The 20,520-nt window shown below is 37.2% G+C and overlaps 1 protein-coding gene across 1 annotated transcript in view; it reads left to right on the top strand.

The window, feature by feature from the left end:
- LOC117111255 overlaps positions 1–20,520 on the top strand; it is a 90,722-nt gene that overhangs the window by 32,559 nt on the left and 37,643 nt on the right. Inside the window, exons 39-74 of the mRNA XM_033254168.1 lie at positions 166–393; positions 842–1,210; positions 1,301–1,465; positions 1,924–2,208; positions 2,857–3,096; positions 3,671–3,832; positions 4,098–4,265; positions 4,697–4,930; positions 5,267–5,419; positions 6,362–6,610; positions 6,778–6,954; positions 7,277–7,528; positions 7,745–8,047; positions 8,332–8,515; positions 8,727–9,013; positions 9,235–9,381; positions 9,855–10,052; positions 10,465–10,660; positions 11,017–11,222; positions 11,528–11,767; positions 12,005–12,376; positions 12,541–12,823; positions 12,990–13,240; positions 13,680–13,817; positions 14,085–14,274; positions 14,781–14,962; positions 15,064–15,288; positions 15,397–15,540; positions 16,093–16,221; positions 16,490–16,658; positions 16,924–17,018; positions 17,169–17,327; positions 17,682–17,834; positions 18,161–18,340; positions 18,500–18,721; positions 19,804–19,914. Of these exons, the coding sequence (XP_033110059.1) occupies positions 166–393; positions 842–1,210; positions 1,301–1,465; positions 1,924–2,208; positions 2,857–3,096; positions 3,671–3,832; positions 4,098–4,265; positions 4,697–4,930; positions 5,267–5,419; positions 6,362–6,610; positions 6,778–6,954; positions 7,277–7,528; positions 7,745–8,047; positions 8,332–8,515; positions 8,727–9,013; positions 9,235–9,381; positions 9,855–10,052; positions 10,465–10,660; positions 11,017–11,222; positions 11,528–11,767; positions 12,005–12,376; positions 12,541–12,823; positions 12,990–13,240; positions 13,680–13,817; positions 14,085–14,274; positions 14,781–14,962; positions 15,064–15,288; positions 15,397–15,540; positions 16,093–16,221; positions 16,490–16,658; positions 16,924–17,018; positions 17,169–17,327; positions 17,682–17,834; positions 18,161–18,340; positions 18,500–18,721; positions 19,804–19,914 (7,446 nt within the window). The remainder of the gene's footprint in view (positions 1–165; positions 394–841; positions 1,211–1,300; positions 1,466–1,923; positions 2,209–2,856; positions 3,097–3,670; positions 3,833–4,097; positions 4,266–4,696; positions 4,931–5,266; positions 5,420–6,361; positions 6,611–6,777; positions 6,955–7,276; positions 7,529–7,744; positions 8,048–8,331; positions 8,516–8,726; positions 9,014–9,234; positions 9,382–9,854; positions 10,053–10,464; positions 10,661–11,016; positions 11,223–11,527; positions 11,768–12,004; positions 12,377–12,540; positions 12,824–12,989; positions 13,241–13,679; positions 13,818–14,084; positions 14,275–14,780; positions 14,963–15,063; positions 15,289–15,396; positions 15,541–16,092; positions 16,222–16,489; positions 16,659–16,923; positions 17,019–17,168; positions 17,328–17,681; positions 17,835–18,160; positions 18,341–18,499; positions 18,722–19,803; positions 19,915–20,520) is intronic.

Below are 20,520 nucleotides of genomic sequence, written 5' to 3'. Positions count from 1 at the left end.
AATGTTCCTTACATTTGTGAGGCCTTCCATACATGTATGAAGTCTTTCATACTAGACCTTAATGTTTATAACCGATGATACAAACTTCAAGAAATGTTAAATAATTTGTTTTGAAATTAGTTAAAAATATGGTATACCTATCAATCAATTATTGTTCTTATAAAGGCTATTATTGTCCACCTGGTACAATCCACCAAGAACCAGAGGACACGTTCTGTCCAGTTGGTAACTACTGTCCTGGAGGCGTTGCCTATCCTATTCCATGCCGTAACAACAGTGAGGTGAACCATACTCATGCGGAGATGTGTTATGAGTGCCCAGCTGGCTACTTCTGTCAAATCCAGGGGTCTAAGGAGATCTGTCCAAGAGGTTACTACTGCCCTCAAGGCACAGGTAGGTGCAACTGATTTAAAGTCATGTACAGTGCCATAGATGCTGCATTAGGTATCTGAATGGTTAAAACGCGGGTAATAACTTCAACCTTCACTCCTGTGACTGTAGGTTTGAATGATAGTTCCAGGGAAAAAAGAGTACTATCAAGTTAAATGATAGTAATTTTTTGCCCTGTCGCAATGTAATCTCTAGGCCCCACTTATACTGTTTCTATGTAATTTATGATACGCAATAGATTTCACCATTCTCCTCATGAGCAGTCAATATTTGTATACTATATTATTATTAAATTTTAGAGAAACGTAAAATATTAAATATGATAGATTGACAAAAATTAGAAATATTGTATTTAAAATGTCAATTTAACTAGCTTAGTAAATTGTCAATAGAATTATACTTGCATGTAAAAAGAAACACTTAACTTAATTGAACCAATTTTCATTTTTAGGCTACGATCTACAATCCTGCCCTCGTGGGACTTACAGTGACCAGGAAGGTAACTATGAGCTGAACCAGTGCAAACCGTGTGATGGGGGCTGGTACTGCGATGAGGAACACCTACCAACACCAACCGCTGAATGCGCTCCTGGCTACTTCTGTGTGTATGGAGTCGACCGGGCTAAACCCAACGGTGATAACATTACAGTGGTGCCAGTGAATGACAGCTGTCCATACTTTGATGACTCGCAGACAGGCTTTGGAGGGCGCTGCCCTCTTGGACATTTCTGCGTGCAAGGTAGTATCTACCCTGAGGCCTGTGAGGCAGGTACATACGCACCTGTTGAAGCTATGGACCATTGCCTACCCTGTGAACCAGGTGAGTGTTATCAATATGTTAACCTTCACATGAATATTCATAGTTTTATTTGCATATAAGTGGTCTAATGTAAATAATTTTTTTTTATAGGATTCTATTGCGAGGCACAGGCAAGTAATTACACAGATAATCCTTGTCCATCTGGTCACTATTGTCCTGAGGGAACTGAGAGGTCAACACAATTCCCATGTCCACCAGGAACATTCAATAACCTGACTGGTAGCATTAACATCAGTGATTGTGTCCCATGCTTAGGTAAGGATGTTGTAGATGAAATTTGTAGATAAAATGTCATTTGGTGTGTAAATTATATAGCACCTCGGTTTTCAAAGAAATTATTACAGTATTATGGAATAATATTGATCACAGGGCAAATAGAGCAAATACAGTTAAACTTGCCTAAATTGACTGTGTCGAATAATTTCTAAGTCGATCTAATTTTACATGCCAAATTGATGTGTTTTCCATTAATTAACAATCTGTAAGTCAAATTTTATCTAAGTCGAACAATATTTCAATGGCATTTTGGATTCGACTTAGGCAAGTTCAACTGTACATTCATCTTACTGTGTTAATTCATAGTTTTTAAATTGTATAAAATAGTTGTTGATTGTAAATAAACAAATTATTTTTTAGAGAAGTGGGCATATTCCTATTGTCTTCTTATTATAACAATTATAAAAATAGATTTTGATTTCCATTTTGGTTTTCAGGTGGTTCTTATTGTGCGAGTGAGGGTCTTACCTGGCCTACTGGCCTATGTGAAGGAGGATACTACTGCAGTGGGGGCTCTAACACCAGTACCCCAAGTGGGTTTGCAGGGGACCAGTGCTCGGCAGGTACATACTGTCCAGAAGGGTCTACATTCCCTACAGCTTGCCCTGGTGGCCACTACTGTGCTGTAGATAGACTAGCCAACATCTCAGGAGAATGCGATGCTGGGTACTACTGCTACTTAATGGCTGTTGTACCAAATCCAGAAGATGGAAATGCCACTGGTATGTCATGAATATTTATGAGTTATTTGAATATTATAATCAGATCTCAATATTTACAAGTGTTTAGAAATTCATAAAATATTTGAATATTCATTGAATGTTTGAATGAGCTGAGCTTTTGGCCGAGATGTATTGTTCCTGCTTCTTTTGCTGAAGACCCCGGTTCAATCCCGGCCAGTGTGGGGGCTTTAATTTGAGTCTGATAGCTTGGTTCCTCTAAAAGCCCTCATATTGAGGGTTAGATGGGTTTAGGACAATGTTTGTATCCGTATGTGTCCGTTTATATGTTGTAATTAAGTTGGGCGCCGCTGCACTGTGGCGGCTGCAGATCCCTAGGGGCCAGCCCGAATTTTCAATTCCGATTTGAATGAAGACCGATGAAGAATTATTAAATATTAAAAATATTAAACAATTGTTGAATATCATATTTTTGAATTGTCAAGACATTTTCACCACAAGATAATAATACAACAATATTTCTATATTGATTAATTATGGTGGTAATAATATCATTTCCATTTTAAGGTCTACATATTCATGTCTAATTTAAGTTTGTGTGAAATCGATTAAAGCAGTGACGAACGTTAAGGCCAAAATTTATCAACACAGCTTGTGCTTCATGAAACTGAATTTCTTCGTCTTATGTAGGTGACCATTGTCCGATGGGAGCCTTCTGTCCTGCAGCCAGCGACTCCCCAACTCTATGCCAGTCTGGCACTTACTTAAACAGCACCCACAATGATGATGAGCTAGACTGTCTCCTGTGTGTTCCTGGCTGGTATTGTGCTGGTGGGGGGAACGCATTACCTACGGACAAGTGCTCCAGGGGCTACTACTGTCCTGCTGCACAAGATGAGGCTACACCTGCTGAATATAATTGTACACAAGGTAAGATAGATCCCATTTTTTTATACTGCAGGTAATGAAAGTTATCCAATCTAACCGATCATCTGGTGCCTTCACATTAAAGCTTATTGAACTGAAAAAGCCATCAAGGGCTGAATAAACACTCATGTGGCACACAGATATGCTATATACATGTAATATTATTTCTCTCAAAATATATATCAAAATGTATAGTACCATACCTTTGTAATAAAAGATAATCAGTATGCTTAACAAATTTGTAAATATAAATAATTGATAGATAACTCCCATATCTGCTGCAAGTTTGAAATCATTATATTAAATATGTTTAAGAAGAGTACTTAACAAACCACCTATCTTGGTTTTATGTGTAACATATTTATTTTGTTGCTTGATTGTTTTACTGTTGAATGTGGACCTTTTCTGAGATCAGTACTTATGTATTAAAAGAGTATTTCCAGTATAAATATTGAATTTGAATAAATAAGTAAAATTAAACAGATCTGCTATGACTGTTTATTCTTTTACTTTTTAGCTAATTTAGTATTTGTATTGTTATCGAGATTTAATCATTTTGAACTTTTCAATTGCCTAGGTCACTACTGTCAGCAAGCCAGCATAGAACCTCTCCGTTGTGAGTCAGGCACTTACCAAGACCAAGTGGGCCAGTGGGCATGCAAAGACTGTCCAGCTGGGTATTACTGTGACAACGTGATAGAACCTGTTGTGTTGTATAATGACTCATATTGCCCCACTGGTAAGCAGGTTTACATATCATCAATAATTTGTTTACTTTGTTTATATACCTCTGTTTTACTGTTATTCAGGTCAGCAGCTGGTGATCTTAAGTAGTTAATAGTGCTCAATATTTTGAAAGATTTGTTTAAATCATTGCTTTTGGATTTATGGTATATTGGTTGCGGAGTTCTGCTGAACAAAGCGGTGGTCTGTACAGAAAATGAAAACAGTATGCTTTATGTCTTGGTCCGACTATTCACATGTTTTCCATTTAACTTCCAAAGGTCACTATTGTCCACAAGACACCAAATATGCAAATGAGTTCCCATGTCCGCGTGGAACATTCAACAATCTGACGCACAGGACAGAAGAGTACGACTGCCAACCTTGCTCAGGGGGAATGTATTGCGAGACAGAGGGGCTCTCGGAACCTACGGCATTCTGTAGTCCTGGTAAGCAAACCGCTTATCTTGTTAAACTGCCATGAAAAGATAGCTTATTCTTAAGTTCAAGATTATGGTAATACTTTCATTAAGATTACTAAAATTACTTGAATATTTCGAATGCATTAATTATGATAATGAAATCTTGTTTTTTAAACACTACTTTAATTATTTTTGATTTCTTAATTAGTATTGCCTTATTGAATTACTTAATTAGATAACTCATGTTATTATTTAATTAAGATCATTTGAATAATTAGGAGGTAAATGTTATGATAAATTAAATCTATTTTAAGATTACTTTAAATACTAATTAACAATGTAGTGAATATGATTGCTTAATTGAAATTACTTAAGATGATTTAATTAATCTTGGTTAACAAAAATATTACTACTGTATATATACTTTTAAACGCTCATAAAAAATTATTTATTTGCAGGTTACTTCTGTCTGATTGGCTCAAATTCTTCAACACCGTTGTTTGGAAGTGATGCTGATGAGTGCCCAGTTGGTCACTATTGTGTTGAGGGCACTGTTCAGCCGCAGGCATGTCCACCAGGCACTTACAACCCAAGCACACGCCGTGAAGCAGTGGAAGAATGCTTGAATTGTACGGGTGGTCACTATTGTCCAACTTATGGGATGAATGAAATAGGACCATTGTGCCAAGCAGGTCAGTTTTTTTGAGGAATTGGAGAATAATCCAATTCAATCCTACCAAATATTTGTATTGAATTAAATAATATTTGTATCATGCCCATATTGTTTAGTTTCTAATATAGAGGGCGCTTTAGTTTCATGGTGATTAGATTCATTGCAATTATTAACAAAGTGGAAACATTGTCATACTTTTGGAAGTATTCCAGTTATTCTGCATGAGTCTTCTCTCAGATTTAATTTTTTCTTTTCTTTGGAGGATTACTACATGTATTTTGTATGAGTATTAACATAAATAATAACATTTTATATCATAATATGTACACTTTACTAATGATCTAACTGTTTACAGGTTCCTATTGCGAGTCTGGTGCGGACAATGACCAGTTCATCCAGTGCCCACCAGGAAGCTTCTGTGTGGAAGGATCCACTCTACCGGAGCAGTGTCCACCAGGTACCTACAGTAGTGCTAATGGCTTGACTGCAGAATCTGAGTGCACTAATTGAACATGACAACACCTCTGAAGAATACTCAACCTGAGTTGAATCATTAGTGTACTATATAACTATTTACTGCTTTATATTATACTTGTATTTTTTTTTTATTTATCATTATTATTTGTTAAAATAATTATCACTTTTAACACAATTATATTTATAATTATTATCAACATAAATTAAAAACATTTTTTGTGCTGTACAGGCAACTGTAGTAGAGGTTACTACCTGTCTCTTATACACATCTAGATGTGTATAAGAGACAGATCCTGGGTTGTCCTTCTTTGTTTACATGTTTTTGTTCACACCATTTTCGCCAAATTTGAAATCAAAATTTTTCGAGAACCTGGCAACTACCACTGGGGGACATCCAGAGGAATTTTGTTTAGTTACCAATGTTTGTCTGTGTGTGAACAGCTCTCTCTCTTGCCTAGTCTTTGGAAACAAAATGCCAAAACAAAAAAAAAAATAAAATAGGGGTGCATAAAACCTGCAGTGTTTGGAGTTGTTTTGTTACTGAATGTCCCCCAATGAAAAGTTGCAAATCTTCAGACGTTGGTGGCACTGTTTAAGCATGTATAATCTTATCAATATCATATTGTTTTATTGAGTCTATTTCGTGAATACTTACCTGGATAACCGACTAATTGCCATTGTTCCCAAAACGGAACACCCCTTCGAAAATAATGGAACAGTCCGACCCAAGGCGCCACGTGCGAACCGTCTCCCTAACAAACGTCCTCACGATCACGATTGATTTGTGTATTTTGATCAACAGGTACTTTAAAAAAAAAATAGGCCTACATATAAAATAATATATTTTTGGCTTGCAGGTAGTGGAAGTCCCATCCCATGTGATGGAGGCATGTACTGCCAGGTCGCTGGTGGCGCTGTTTAAGCATGTATAATCTTATCAATATCATATTGTTTTATTGATTTCCATCAACAGGTACTGGACTTGATTGGCAATCGTGTCCTGCCGGTACTTACAGCAACGCAACCCATCTGACTGACCAATCTGAATGCCTGCCTTGTGATGGCGGCAAGTATTGCCAAGGCACCCATCTAACTGAACCAACTGATGAATGTGACCCCGGCTTCTACTGTACCTCTGGGCTTGATCGGCCAAACCCTGGAGCAGCTAATGTTACCCTCAATGACACCAGCTGCACCTGCCCTGAACAAAGCATCTATACAGGTAATATTATATAGTCAATTCATTATTAATAATTACATAACCCTGATTAAAAAAATTTTGGAAAACCTGGACATGTGACATATGATCCTAAAACTTATTAAACATTATTAAACATGAAGCTGAAGTAGTTTAAGCTTGACATTTTCTCATGAATCTCATGCTAATAGGTGTCGGTGGAGTATGTCCAATTGGTCACTATTGTCCAGGAGAGACAGTTACTCCAAAACCTTGTGAGGCTGGTAGTTATGCAGCAGTGACGGAACAAGCAGCATGTACTGAGTGTCCAGAGGGCTACTACTGTGAAGTTGGGTCAACAGGATTTACAAACTTCTCCTGTCCTACGGGTATGTAAATGCTATGTCTCAGCTTTTGGCAAGTATGAAATGGCATCTGGCTTAGATTTCTTATTAACTTTGTGCAGCCCATTCAATTTTATTTCTTGTCATCTAGGCTTAAAATTTTATTTTGGTAATTTACACCTAGTAAGCCTGGTCCTTTTGGCCTACGTATTTACTTTTTTTTGTCAAACTTAGCATCCTTTGCCAGTAAGACTACTGTTAACAACATAAGCTTCTTACTTTCTAATTTTTCAAAACACTGAATCAATTATTGAATACAAAGCATAAAAAAATAAGATTGACATTTGTTGTTCCTACCTCTTTGTAGGCCACTACTGTCCAAATGGCACCAGGTATGCAATTGAATTCCCCTGCCCGCCTGGTACATTCAACGCACTTATAAATGGAATCTCCGATGCTGACTGCCAGCAGTGCCCACCTGGAAAATACTGCGAGGGATCCGGGAATAGCAATTATACGGATGAGTGCGAAGACGGTTGGTACTGCGAGGGAAGTGCAACAATGCGGAATGACACAGTTCATGGTGGGAAATGTCAACCAGGCTACTACTGCCCAAGAGGTTTGTGTTTTGAATTTTCTCTATAAAACATTTGATGTGTAAAATTAATGTTTTCTTAAACTCTGATGTGATGTCATCATGACCATATTTAGGCTTGTCACATGTTTTTGATGGTCTGGACCAGGCTTTAGAGGCTGGTGGAATGTGTCGCGTTTCATTTAAATATTGAGTGTAAAAATAGGCCTACATATAAAATAATATATTTTTGGCTTGCAGGTAGTGGAAGTCCCATCCCATGTGATGGAGGCATGTACTGCCAGGTTGCTGGTCTTGATGCACCCACAGACTTCTGTGCTCCAGGCTTCTATTGCATACTAGGAGCTACAACAGCCACTCCCACAGATGGTATGGAGGGTGATGAATGCCCTGCCGGGTACTACTGCGAAGAAGGCTCTCCCTACCCTAGAGGCTGTCCACCAGGAACGTTCAGTGATGCTGTCAGAAACGAGAATGTGACCGACTGCACACAGTGTCTGGATGGCGAGTTCTGTGGAGCTTATAATTTGACTGCTCCTTCTGGTAAGTCCAGTCTTCTTATCATTACTAATAGTGACTTACAGTGATGTATGGAAATTTAGTAAATAGTATTTAGTGTCTTGATAAATCAACATGACAACACCTCTGAAGAATACTCAACCTGAGTTGAATCATTAGTGTACTATATAACTATTTACTGCTTTATATTATACTTGTATTTTTTTTTTATTTATCATTATTATTTGTTAAAATAATTATCACTTTTAACACAATTATATTTATAATTATTATCAACATAAATTAAAAACATTTTTTGTGCTGTACAGGCAACTGTAGTAGAGGTTACTACTGTCCTCGAGGTCAGAGCGACATCCAAGCATTCCAATGTCCAGTTGGGCATTTCTGCCCAGAGCATACATTCGATCCTTTCCTATGTCCAAGTGGGACCTACCAGGCTGACTCAGGTCAATGGGATTGTGACACTTGTCCAGCAGGCTACTATTGTGACAAGTAAGTAAAACTTAATTTGAACATTGATTATATAATGATAATAATTTACAATGATAATTTCAGTGGTTTTCTGAGTTACACCATGTAACACAAGTAGATAATACTATATCTCTGTATGTTACTGCTGTATATTAATGTATTACTATAAATGTATTTTCTTGTTTTTAAGTAATGTATTAATAAGCAATTATACCATTGACTCTATCCTTAGCTCTCTGGGTGTTGTGGTCATCAACGATACAATAACTTGTCCAGCTGGCTACTACTGCCTGTCAGGTACAAAGCGTGCTGATCAGTACCCATGTCCAGCTGGTACATATGGCAATGATACCGGTTATGATGAAGTTAGCGATTGTACTCCCTGCTCTGGTGGGTACTATTGCGAGGAGGTGGGGCAAACAACCCCAACTGATCTGTGCGAGCATGGGTTCTACTGTCGACAGTATGCAAACACGTCTACGCCAGACCTTGGATACGATGCTGACATTTGCCCTCAAGGTAAGTCTGTTTTGTAAATTCTTATTCCTGGATAAACCAACTAATTTTCACTGTTTATTTAAGAACACCCCTACAATAATAATAGAATCGTGACTGCAACAAGTTAGTTTATTATTTGGTAGATTGATTGTGCAGAACCCTTTCTTTGATTGTACATAAACAAATACAGTAAGGTAACAACATGTAGCAGACTGATAACAAATAGAATGTTTATTTTCTAGGCTCATACTGCCCAACAGGAACAGCAGAGCCTGAGCCATGCCCTCCAGGCAGGTTTGGTGCCACAGAAGGCCTCCAGAACTCCACTGACTGCACACTGTGCCTAGCTGGTTGGTACTGTGAAAGCTCTGGCTTACTGTCATCTGAAGGTATGAAACTGCTCATGTATATACTAAAGGATTATTACCAGTGAGTGAGTTCCTGAAGGGAGGAGTTGATTGTGTCCTGTTACAACTATTAATATTGGCAAATTCATTTGCTGAAGTCCTGAAACAATTGCCACACCCTTTTTCATACTGCTCAGTTATAGAAATTTTGAATTCTATTGCAAATATATAATTTTGTTTAGAATTATTCTTGTAAAACTACACTAGCATGAAGAACATAATTGTTCGTTAGTATTTCAATGTTCAATTATCTCCTAAAGTTAATTATAGAAAAAATTGTGGTAAACTTTATTTTTAACTATTTATAGTTATAGAGACCACATTTATCTGTGCTATATAAATCCATCTATTATTATTATTATTATTATTATTGTCTTACTCTGTTAATCTCATTTGACATTTCAAAGCCAAAAAATCTAACAAATCAGTAACCATGTTCTGTTCTCTTCCTTTAGGCCTGTGTAGTGCGGGCTACTACTGTCCCGCGGGATCTGATTCCCGCACTATGGAAGTATGTACACCTGGTAACTACTGCCCTGAAGGATCAGATTTACCTGTTGCTTGTCCAGAAGGAACTTTTAACCCGTATGAAAGATTAGAGAATGAGACTGAATGTGTGTCCTGTACGGCTGGTAGTTACTGTGATATGCAAGGTAAAAAGGACAAGATTTAATTTTAAAGGTCTCCCTCTAATTAAATAATTTGATAGTGTGGACAAAGTTTTACACTACAAAAAGTACTAATTTGATGACATCTTTGATAATGACTGTGAATTTGCATAAATTTGTTTGTATCTGCTGCAGTTGATGCATCTTCGATTAAATTGATTTCAATTAATGGTACTCTTAGTTGGTGCTGGGAATACAAATAGCTATCATGCTACAATGTGCTCAGTTTTTTTGATAATTTTTCAATTATTTTTATTATTTTTAAATGATTGTATTTGTACATTAATTGTTTTCATTATCTCTGACAAATTTGTGTGTAATTATTATTCACCTGTCTGTCCTTAGAATCACATGCTATAATGTATTTCTGATAAATTTTATATTTTATATCCTAAAGGTATGATCACCCCTGCTGGCCCATGTGAACCAGGCTATTATTGTCCAGGTGGTCAGAATGACTCTAGACCTGTTGAATATGCTTGCACCATTGGTCACTACTGTCCACTGAATTCCAGTGAACCCCTTCCCTGTGCTAACGGAACATACATGAACCAAACACATGCATCGGACTGTTTTGTCTGTCCTGAAGGATGGTAAGCCTTTTAAAACAATATTTTGCTACAGGTCTCTCTAATTAATTGCCCGACCAATGAAAGACCACTTTCGATTAAACACCATCTTCCTTCAGCCCAAATTAATACCTATCTTATATCCTTTTGATAAAGTTTTTTTTTCTAAGTAAAGACCAAAGCTGCTAAAGACCATGAAATCCACAGACCCAAAATTAGTCTTTAATTGGAGAGAGACCTGTGTGTTTTTTATTTTTGCATCAATGTTCTAAGTGGTATATGTTGTTGTTGCTAAGTTCTAGGGACTCTCAATGCATACCTAAATCAGAAAATAATAATACAGACATTTCATTATCTAACTTTTCATCTGTATTTATCAGGTATTGTGTTCTGGGCAACTTAGTGGATGAATGCCCAGAGGGCTACTACTGTCCTGAGGGTACAGGCTTTGATTGGCAGCCCTGTCCACGGGGCACATACAACAACGAGACAGGATTGGCTGATATTGATCAATGTAAGCTCTGCCCCGGTGGTTACTACTGCGATGAAATGGCGGGAACCACAGCAACTAAGGAATGTGCAGCAGGTAAGACATCGTTTGGGTAGGATTTGATTTAAGTAATTAATAGTAATTAGATGGTAAGACACCAATTAAGTTGAATACATTTTTTAAGCAATTAAAAGAAATACCAAGAATTTAAGTCAGAGCTAAGTTATAGAATTATATTATATTATTACTGCTCTTCCAAGAGCCTAGAAATACGGAGACACAAATGTTCCCACTATTAGGCCGAAAATCATGGTAGACTTCATAACATTGATAAAATTTATATAAATCGTTTTTGATAACCTGATTATATAATTTTAAACACATTTTTCATTTGTTGCTAGGATATTACTGTGAGTATGGTGTAGATGTTGCCATGCCTCTTGGAGAATATAATGTGACATTTGAGAATGGTTCCTGTCTGTTCCTGGATGGTCAAACCGGAGTTGGTAGCATTTGTCCGGAGGGACACTATTGTCCACAAGGAAGTGAGAGGCCGATTCCCTGCATTGCTGGAACATACGCAAATACAACTGGATTTGCAGAGTGCTTGGAATGCCCAGAGCAATATTACTGCTTAGAAGGTATTTATTGATTTGTTCACTCTTTTGAAATATTCATTCTTTCATTATTCAGCCATTTTGCAGCAGAATAACTAAAAAAATAAGTGAAACAGACTACAAAATTTGTGAGATGTGTAAGATGTAGAGTATGTCTTTTGATTAAAATGTAGCATAGTACAAGGAAGACAATAATTATTTTAATTTTCATTGAAAATAAAATATTTACAATATACACCTTCTTTTGTTCTCTTTGTGAAGGATCTGTTATCTACGATGACAAGCCATGTCCAACCGGACATTACTGTCCCTCTGGAACTGACTCTGAGTTTGCCTTCCCATGTCCTGAAGGAACCTACTACAACCTCACAAAGGCCAGTGACCAAAATGACTGCATTCCCTGCCCTGGCGGCTATTATTGCGAGACAGATGGACTTACGAATCCGACAGACTTGTGTGCAGCAGGCTGGTACTGCAGCGGAAGCTCAAACTCATCTATGACAACTATATTTGGAGGCGAATGTCAGCCTGGTTTTTACTGCCCTGAAGGATCATATGATATGACACCTTGCGATCCTGGGACCTTCTGCCAAATATCTGGACTGGATTTACCATCTGGTAACTGCACAGAAGGTACAAGATGTCTCTCTTTGATTTGATCATTTCAGTCATGTGGTGTTTATTTCTGATTAAAGTATATATTTAAGTATTGATCATTCTATACTTAAAAATGATATTATAAGTTGATGAAATATTAATATCAAATCAAATGACATTAAATTTTATCTCATTTACAGGTTTCTATTGTTTGCTAGAAGCTAATACTCCAACCCCAACTGACAACATCACTGGTGCCATCTGTCCAGTTGGTCACTACTGTCCTGAGGGTACACCAGATAAGATCCCATGTCCATCAGGCTACTATCTGGACTCTGAACAGAACAGCGCCCTCTCAGACTGTATAAACTGTACAGCTGGAAGCTACTGTCCAGGTGTTGGACGAGAGCTTCCTATTGGTGAATGTGATGCTGGCTATTATTGTCCAACTGGTCAAAGTCAATCAAGTCCACCAGAATACATGTAAAGATTTTTTATTTTATGTTCTCTTAACTCTTTGAATGATATTAATATCAATAAGTTTACAACTTCTTTCTTATTTCCATAGAATATTCACAAAAAAAAAAACATTTTAAAACAATATAGATTAAGATAACATTCATTGAAATCACTTCTTATTTATTTCCAGATGCCCGATTGGTCACTTTTGCGAGATCGGATCTGATGACCCTGTCCGCTGTGAGAATGGAACATACCAAGACGAGCTTGGTCAGAGTTCCTGCAAGACATGCCCATCTGGGTACTTCTGTGACAACACTATGACATGGGTCGTCCTTAACAATGACACAACTCTTTGTCCAATGGGATACTACTGTCCATCGGGAACGCAGTTCGGTACTGAATTTCCTTGTCCTATTGGCACCTTTAACAATCTCACTGGTGAGTATAGTTGATGCATGATGGGATGCTACTCGTACTCAGAAAGACTTTCCCAAATTGTCATGTGATAGTGTATCTATAAACATAATAACTATATAAATAGAAACTGATGAAGTGATTGTCCAGAATGGAAATGACAACACACTTGAAAATATACATTTAATAAATAATGAAAGCCTTAAAGTTTGCCATCAAATTTAATTATATGAGGCTGCAGTACAGAACTGCAGAGGATAGAACATCACACACTTCTAAATGCCTAAACATCGCCTACATTCACTAAAATCTAAACACATCTAAACTTAAAACATCTTCCAATTTCCTTCGCAAATATGTTATGCACAGCTAACAACCTTGCACTGTACAATATGAGAGTACAGCACTTAAAATAAAAATATAATGTGAAATAAAATTGATGTTATTTTTTTTCTGTTTGTAGGCCTTAGCAGTATTGATCTGTGCAGTCCATGCAGTGGGAGCTACTACTGCCCAACACCTGGCATGGTTACCCCATCTGAGCCATGCAGCCCTGGCTACTTCTGTAAACAATATGCTAACATCTCAACACCAGACCAAGGTAAGCAGCCCGTCCAAAAACTAACAACATAACTCCTGATTTATATGAAATGAACTAAATATTTGAAAGCAGTCTTCTTCTTGAATACTTACCTGGATAAACTGACTAATTGCCTTTGGAAATGGAAATGGAAGACCCGTTCAAATCAGATAGAACAGTCCGACCGAAGATGGAAAAAATGTTTGCAAGAAAAATTATTAGTGTATCTAAAATTCCTATTAATAACAATTACTTTGTTGAATTAGTATTTGACCTTTTTCATCTCAGGAGAGGATGCAAACATATGCCCAGCAGGCTACTATTGTCCCGAGGGTACTGCAAATCCTGTCCCTTGCCCCAAGGGTTCATACAGTGATGAAACTGGACGTTGGGAGGAGAGTCACTGTGTGCCCTGTACTGCTGGACATTATTGCGCAGAATTTGGAATGACCAATACTAGTGGACTTTGTGATCCCGGGTGAGTTTGGTCTTGCTATTCAAATCAGAAACATTGGGCATATTCGACTGGTTCATTTTGTTGAGTACGATTTTTCGTTGAATATTAATTTCATTTAACTGGTTCGTAAAATAGACTTCGGCCTATTTCTTGCCATGTATTACAAATAGGTCCTTGAATGTGTTTTTTTTCATAGTGATTTACTCCATATTTATCCAATAATTGTGTAATTTTCATTTTTTTTTACGCAAAACAAACAATAAAAATATTTACTGGGATAAACCGATAAATGCTTTCCTTTGGAAATTACTTCTTGAGCATAAAAGACAAATAATGGACTTGCCTTAGCTCGCCTATATACGCCCTGAATGAACAATATCCTTGTTTCCTTCTCTCTGTAGAGCGATATAGGTAAATTGGAAGAAAAGCTTACCCATCCTATGTTTAGAAGTGTTGTTTATTTTTACTTTCCAAAGATTATCAATTAATAATTATTACATGTCGATATCTTGCAATTTTTTTTAAAGCTACTACTGTTTACAAGGTTCATTGGATCCAAGAAATGTGTCTTGCCCTGTCGGCCATTACTGTGAAGTGGGCTCAGGAAACCCTGAACCGTGCCCAGCGGGAACCTACACTAACACAATGAATAGGTACGATGTCAGTCAATGCGAATTGTGCGATGAAGGAACCTATTGCAACGACACTGGTAAGTATTATTATCGTCACTTAAAAAATGTAACAACAATTTTCTGATGCTTCAAGAATTAGAGTTTCTTAATTCATTTTAAAACAAATATGATCTTTCAGGTTTATTTGAACCATCCGGAGAGTGTGATCCAGGATTCTTCTGTCCGGAAGGCCAGCATGTCTCCAACCCTGCTGATTACCCATGCCCCATTGGACTGCATTGTCCCCAGGGTAGCCCTTTACCAATCCCTTGTGATCCAGGCACCTATACCAACTTAACCCAGCAGCCTTCGTGCTTGGAATGTCCAGCTGGGTTTTATTGTGTACCGGAGGAGGTCATTGAAGGTCAGTTTAATATTCTACCTGTTTTTAACTTTCAATTTTTGTATTTTGTAATTACTTAACTTATATTATTATAGCTTTTAGTATTAGCAAAAATGTCTTACATTGTAGGCAATTCAAGCAGTGGATTCAGGCTGTGTCCGCAAGGCTACTACTGTCCAGCGGGCACTGGCCGTAACTGGACCGCATGCCCAAGAGGAACATATGGTGCTCGTCCTGGTCTAGAGGATGAAGAGGGATGTACCAACTGTGACGGTAAGCCAACCATACAGTGTTTTACTGTTCATTTGTCTATTGTATTGGAATGTATTGTTTATTGGTATGTCTAATCAGTATTTATTGGGTATTGGTGTACTAATTGATAACTGGTACATTTAATCAGAATGTATTATTATTAATTGGTACAGTATGTCTATTTCATGAGTACCAGCATTAACTGATATAAGCCAGATTCCTAATTTATTATTGGTACATTTAATCGGGATACCGAAAGGTCCACTGAATAATCTCAGATAAGATAATATAATACAGTACGTACTCCAAGTATCGAAATGCACGCTATCGTGATGGGATTCAATATTTCGACATTATTACGTCATCATCAGGAATTTAATCGCAATGTTTTGATTATTGGTATGTTTATTTCGTATTGTTGTACATATTGAGCATCAGTATGTTCATTCAATCGGTAGGTATTGATTATTATATGCTTTATGTATTGAATGTTATATGATCTATTATCTGTATGTAAATATATATAAATATGTATTTATTTTTTTAAATTGAGTTGATTCCATTTTATTGTAGGGGGTTACTACTGCCAAGGAACTAATTTGACCAGCCCCACTGACCTATGTGACCCAGGCTATTTCTGCACATCTCGAGTGGACAGAGCAAATCCAACAGCATTTGAAAATGATACATGCTCTTATGAAGGTAGGTGTTCTGTCTCGTCTTTGGTTAAATAAAAGAACGTTGTATAAAAAAAGGGAAAAAAGACACAATTGAGAAAATGTTTCGTGGCAAAAGTTTTGAAGATATTGTCGATAGCAGCAAAGGTAGCTGTAGCTGCGACAACGGTGAAAATTATTATTAGAGTAATTTGTGAAGATAAAGGTATTGATGATGTTGAGAAATTTGTTGGAAGTTAATCATCCATATTTCTTATCAATTTCCCTCTGTCCCATTCTTTTTTAATTATAAGGTGCTCATACTGGATATGGAGGTGTCTGTCCCACTGGCCACTTCTGTGAACGAGGCTCCGAACTGCCTATTGGTTGTCCTGCTGGCACTTACCAAGACCTCGAGGGGAAAGCGGACTGCAATGACTGCCCAGCAGGCTACTACTGTTTGGCCAACTCCACAACCTATATGTAAGTAACATTCCTTAAATCATAGTATTTCATGTGTGTGATTAAGTGCATTCAATTGTGTCATTACTAAACAGGATAAGGTGTTCTATCATAGCAAATTACAGTGATGCACAGCTCAGGATGATAACATTTTAACAGCTACCTGGATGAATCCAGACTTGATGCGGAACTACTGTACCTTAGCATTAACATTATCCAGTTTATGACTATTGAGAAAATGATATATGTTGACATAAACAGAGTTTGAAATTTCCATTTTTTTCAGGGACACAATTTGCCCACCAGGCTACTACTGTCCAAATGGAACAGAGTATGACATCCAGTTCCCATGTCCACAGGGGACATTTAACAATCTTACAGGTAGGTTTTGAGTCTAAATCTCACTCCATACGAACAAATTCAGTTTCGTTACCATCCTCACACAGTTGTAGCTTAGCCCAATCAACTCCAAAACACATCATTTTTTGGGGTTGATACTTGATAATTATACATTCATCTACTTTTTTTCAGGTGGCCACAGCCTTAGCTCATGTATAGACTGCCTACCAGGAATGTACTGCGAGGGCGCCGGTGACTACCCAACAGATTTCTGCAATGCTGGCTGGTATTGCATATCCGGTGCTTATGAACCACAGCCTAGCGCGCCATACGGTGGAGAGTGTCAACCAGGTAGTCTTCAAAATCAACCTTCTAATTTATTATCTCTAACTATGTCTATTTGGTTTTTTTTTAATTTTAATATGGTAATAGTTGCAAGATTTGCCATAACTTAAGTATGTGTTCCATATGTGCTTGATTAACAGAGGTAATAACGTGAAGCGCTATATAAGTAACATATTTTTATATAGATACAAGATGATAAATATTAAATGACATATCATGTAATATACTCTGATTAGTAAATAATACCAATCCTCGAAGACATGTTTCTACATATAACTGACAATAAATCCTTATTACAAACACCATACATATTTCAATAGTCCAATATAAAGAAAATACTTGATGAACTATGCTTTATAGGTCAGTATTGTCCAATCGGATCATCCAAACCATTGTCATGTGACCCTGGAAAATACTGTGATGTGACGGGTATGGAAGAACCACGTGGTGACTGTGATGCTGGCTATTATTGCTCAAATGGCTCGTCAACAGCTACACCTAATGGTGTTGGAGGTAAGTCTATCTGGAAAAACTACTGCCCTGATTTTGTATGCACACAATGAAACGTTAATAAAATACAAGATAGGGGGCACCCTATTAGAATACCTTTTATGAATTTTTGAAGGACGCCCACTAGTGGTAGTACTTTTTGAGATAGGATTGTGTTCCAACGAATCCCTAAGATTTAGACTTCTATACTCTTTACTTTAAGTTATTACGCCACATTTTTAATTTTACAAGTGATAGGTTATCTGCTATTGCACACCATAGATTTTCAGTGGCTTTTCTGTTACTGGTGACAATTAAAACGTATACTGTGTTTTTAAACATCTATATAGGTGACAGATGCAGTCCAGGTCACTATTGTGTTGAGGGAAGCTACAATGAACAGCCTTGCCTACCAGGGACTTACCAGCCCAGTGAGATAGCTGAAAACTCAACCTGGTGCCTAGAATGTACTGCTGGAATGTATTGCAATGATAGCGGCTTACCAACTCCTGAAGGAAGGTGTACACAAGGTATGAAAATTGGATTTAAATCAGCAATTTGATTGATTTATACAGATATAGATAAGGCAAGACATTTTTTGTTCCTTGTTTCGCGGTGTTATTTTTGGAGCAGTATTAATATATAGTTATGATTGTCATAACCCAATATTACTTTCCGTGTATTTCTAGGTTTCTACTGCCCTGGTGGTCAGACTGTCCCAGCTCCCAATGAATATCGTTGCCCTGTGGGCTATTACTGTGAAGAAGGTGTGGGTAACAAGGAAGCTTGCCCTGCAGGTACATACCAGAATGAGGAGGGACAGTGGACTTGCAAAGAATGTCCAGAAGGCTTCTATTGTGATGATGTTAATGGTCCTATTATCAACTTCACCAGCAATGTATGCCCAGAAGGTAAGAAGTTTTTTATTTGTATAGGTGTAATTTTGCCCTACCTGACGTGGAAATGTACCGAATACTCAGTACATTTGAAAACAACTGCGAAAAAAATCGCAAGTTGTTCTCAGGTGGGACTCGAACCCATGATCTCCAGATCACTAGCCTGGCATCATACCTCTAGACCACCGAGCTTGCGCCTGATGGCCAGGGTTGAATTCGAGTCCAAGTAAGCAGCGGGTACTGCAGTGGTGATAGTAATTGTTAATGTACCGAGTATTCGGTACATTTCCACGTCAGGTAGGGCAAAATTACACCTATTATGTTTCTCCTGACGCAAATCCAGGTATTGTCTATTATTCCATCACAACAATATATAATTATTTTATTGTTATAAATAAATAAATACTTTTTTCTTTAGCTGCTGACTCAAATCCTGCATGATAATTATTTTGATGACTAACAACGGTATTGTTTAAGACTTCATTATACCCTAATTTGAAACCTACTTTTAGAGCATTAAAAAGTTTTATTCTTGTAATTGGTTAATGTAGTTGATTTGACCTTAAAACATTAGTGGGAAGACAAATAAAATTATACTACAATCAACTTGTAATGTAACAGTACATGCTTTCTTAAAGCCAGGCTCCAGAGAAAATCAAATTTGATATTTTGACACAAAAAGTGTATGCAAGACACAAAAAAGGGTGTTTGACAAAAAAACTTGGCAACAGTTAATATAATACAGATTTTTGAATATTTAAAAACATGGTGAAAAGGTGGGAAAATCGCTGGTTAAGCCCCGTTTTCCTCCATTTTTGAATATTCAAATATCAGTACCTCATTTTTTCCTCTAATCTCTGGGGCCTGGCTTTTGCAAAGACGGCAAAAAATCAAACATACAAAGATGGTAAAAGAACCGAGTCAAGTCAGTCCAACCAAGCTCAACTAGATCTAATTGATTTACTGTTTTCAGAAGCTTGGTTGTTATAGAAATCATTCCTATATGTGTAAAATCCCTTATTATTAGGGAAGAATAAAAATTAAGTTTATGCAGTGTATGAAGATTTTTTATTTATATTTGATATTGATTCTTGTAGGTTACTACTGTCCAAATGGTACCACTGCAGCTACCTCCTATGCGTGCCCAATTGGAACGTTTAACAACATCACCGGCTTAACAAATGCAGATGAATGTACTCACTGCCTAGGTATTAAATGTTGTCAGGCTTTATCCAAACTATTGAATTTTATAGTAAAAACAAATGTGATATGCCCATATTTAGGTGTAACATGACATCATCAAGTCCATATATGGAGACATCACATAAATACTTTTACTACTAGTTGTGGTCATGTATTCAGTGCTGTGGTATAAATTGTTAAAAATCTGTATATATGGCCCATGCAGACCTGCAGCCACAGCACTGCAGCCCCTACCATCGTTAGTGCACTGAGAGACAATCCTCTACTCTTTTCTAGTAGTGTAATAAGTTCATGCTGTTAACCTGCACATGGTGACCCTGCTACAACTGTTCCAGTCAACTGATAACAGCAACTAGAATCCATTATTTGCGATTATTTGCTAAAAGGAAGTTACATTAACACCTGTGTAGCTCCTGTGATTATGAATTCATATGAATGAATAAACAAATAAATAAATAAAAATATTTTCATGGGTGGATTTCCCACATGATTAAAAATCCTAACTGTACTGGGTTTAATCTGATTTTTAATTGTGCGGGAAATCCACTTAAGAATAAACATGTGTTACAGCTCCTGTGATTATTGATTCACACGAATGAACAAACTAAGTT

Source organism: Anneissia japonica, unplaced genomic scaffold, assembly GCF_011630105.1.
Source record: "Anneissia japonica isolate Jap-2015-1 unplaced genomic scaffold, ASM1163010v1 scaffold288008_len1385354_cov213, whole genome shotgun sequence".
Taxonomy (NCBI): Eukaryota; Metazoa; Echinodermata; class Crinoidea; order Comatulida; family Comatulidae; genus Anneissia; species Anneissia japonica.
This window is presented reverse-complemented; position numbering and strand designations above follow the sequence as displayed.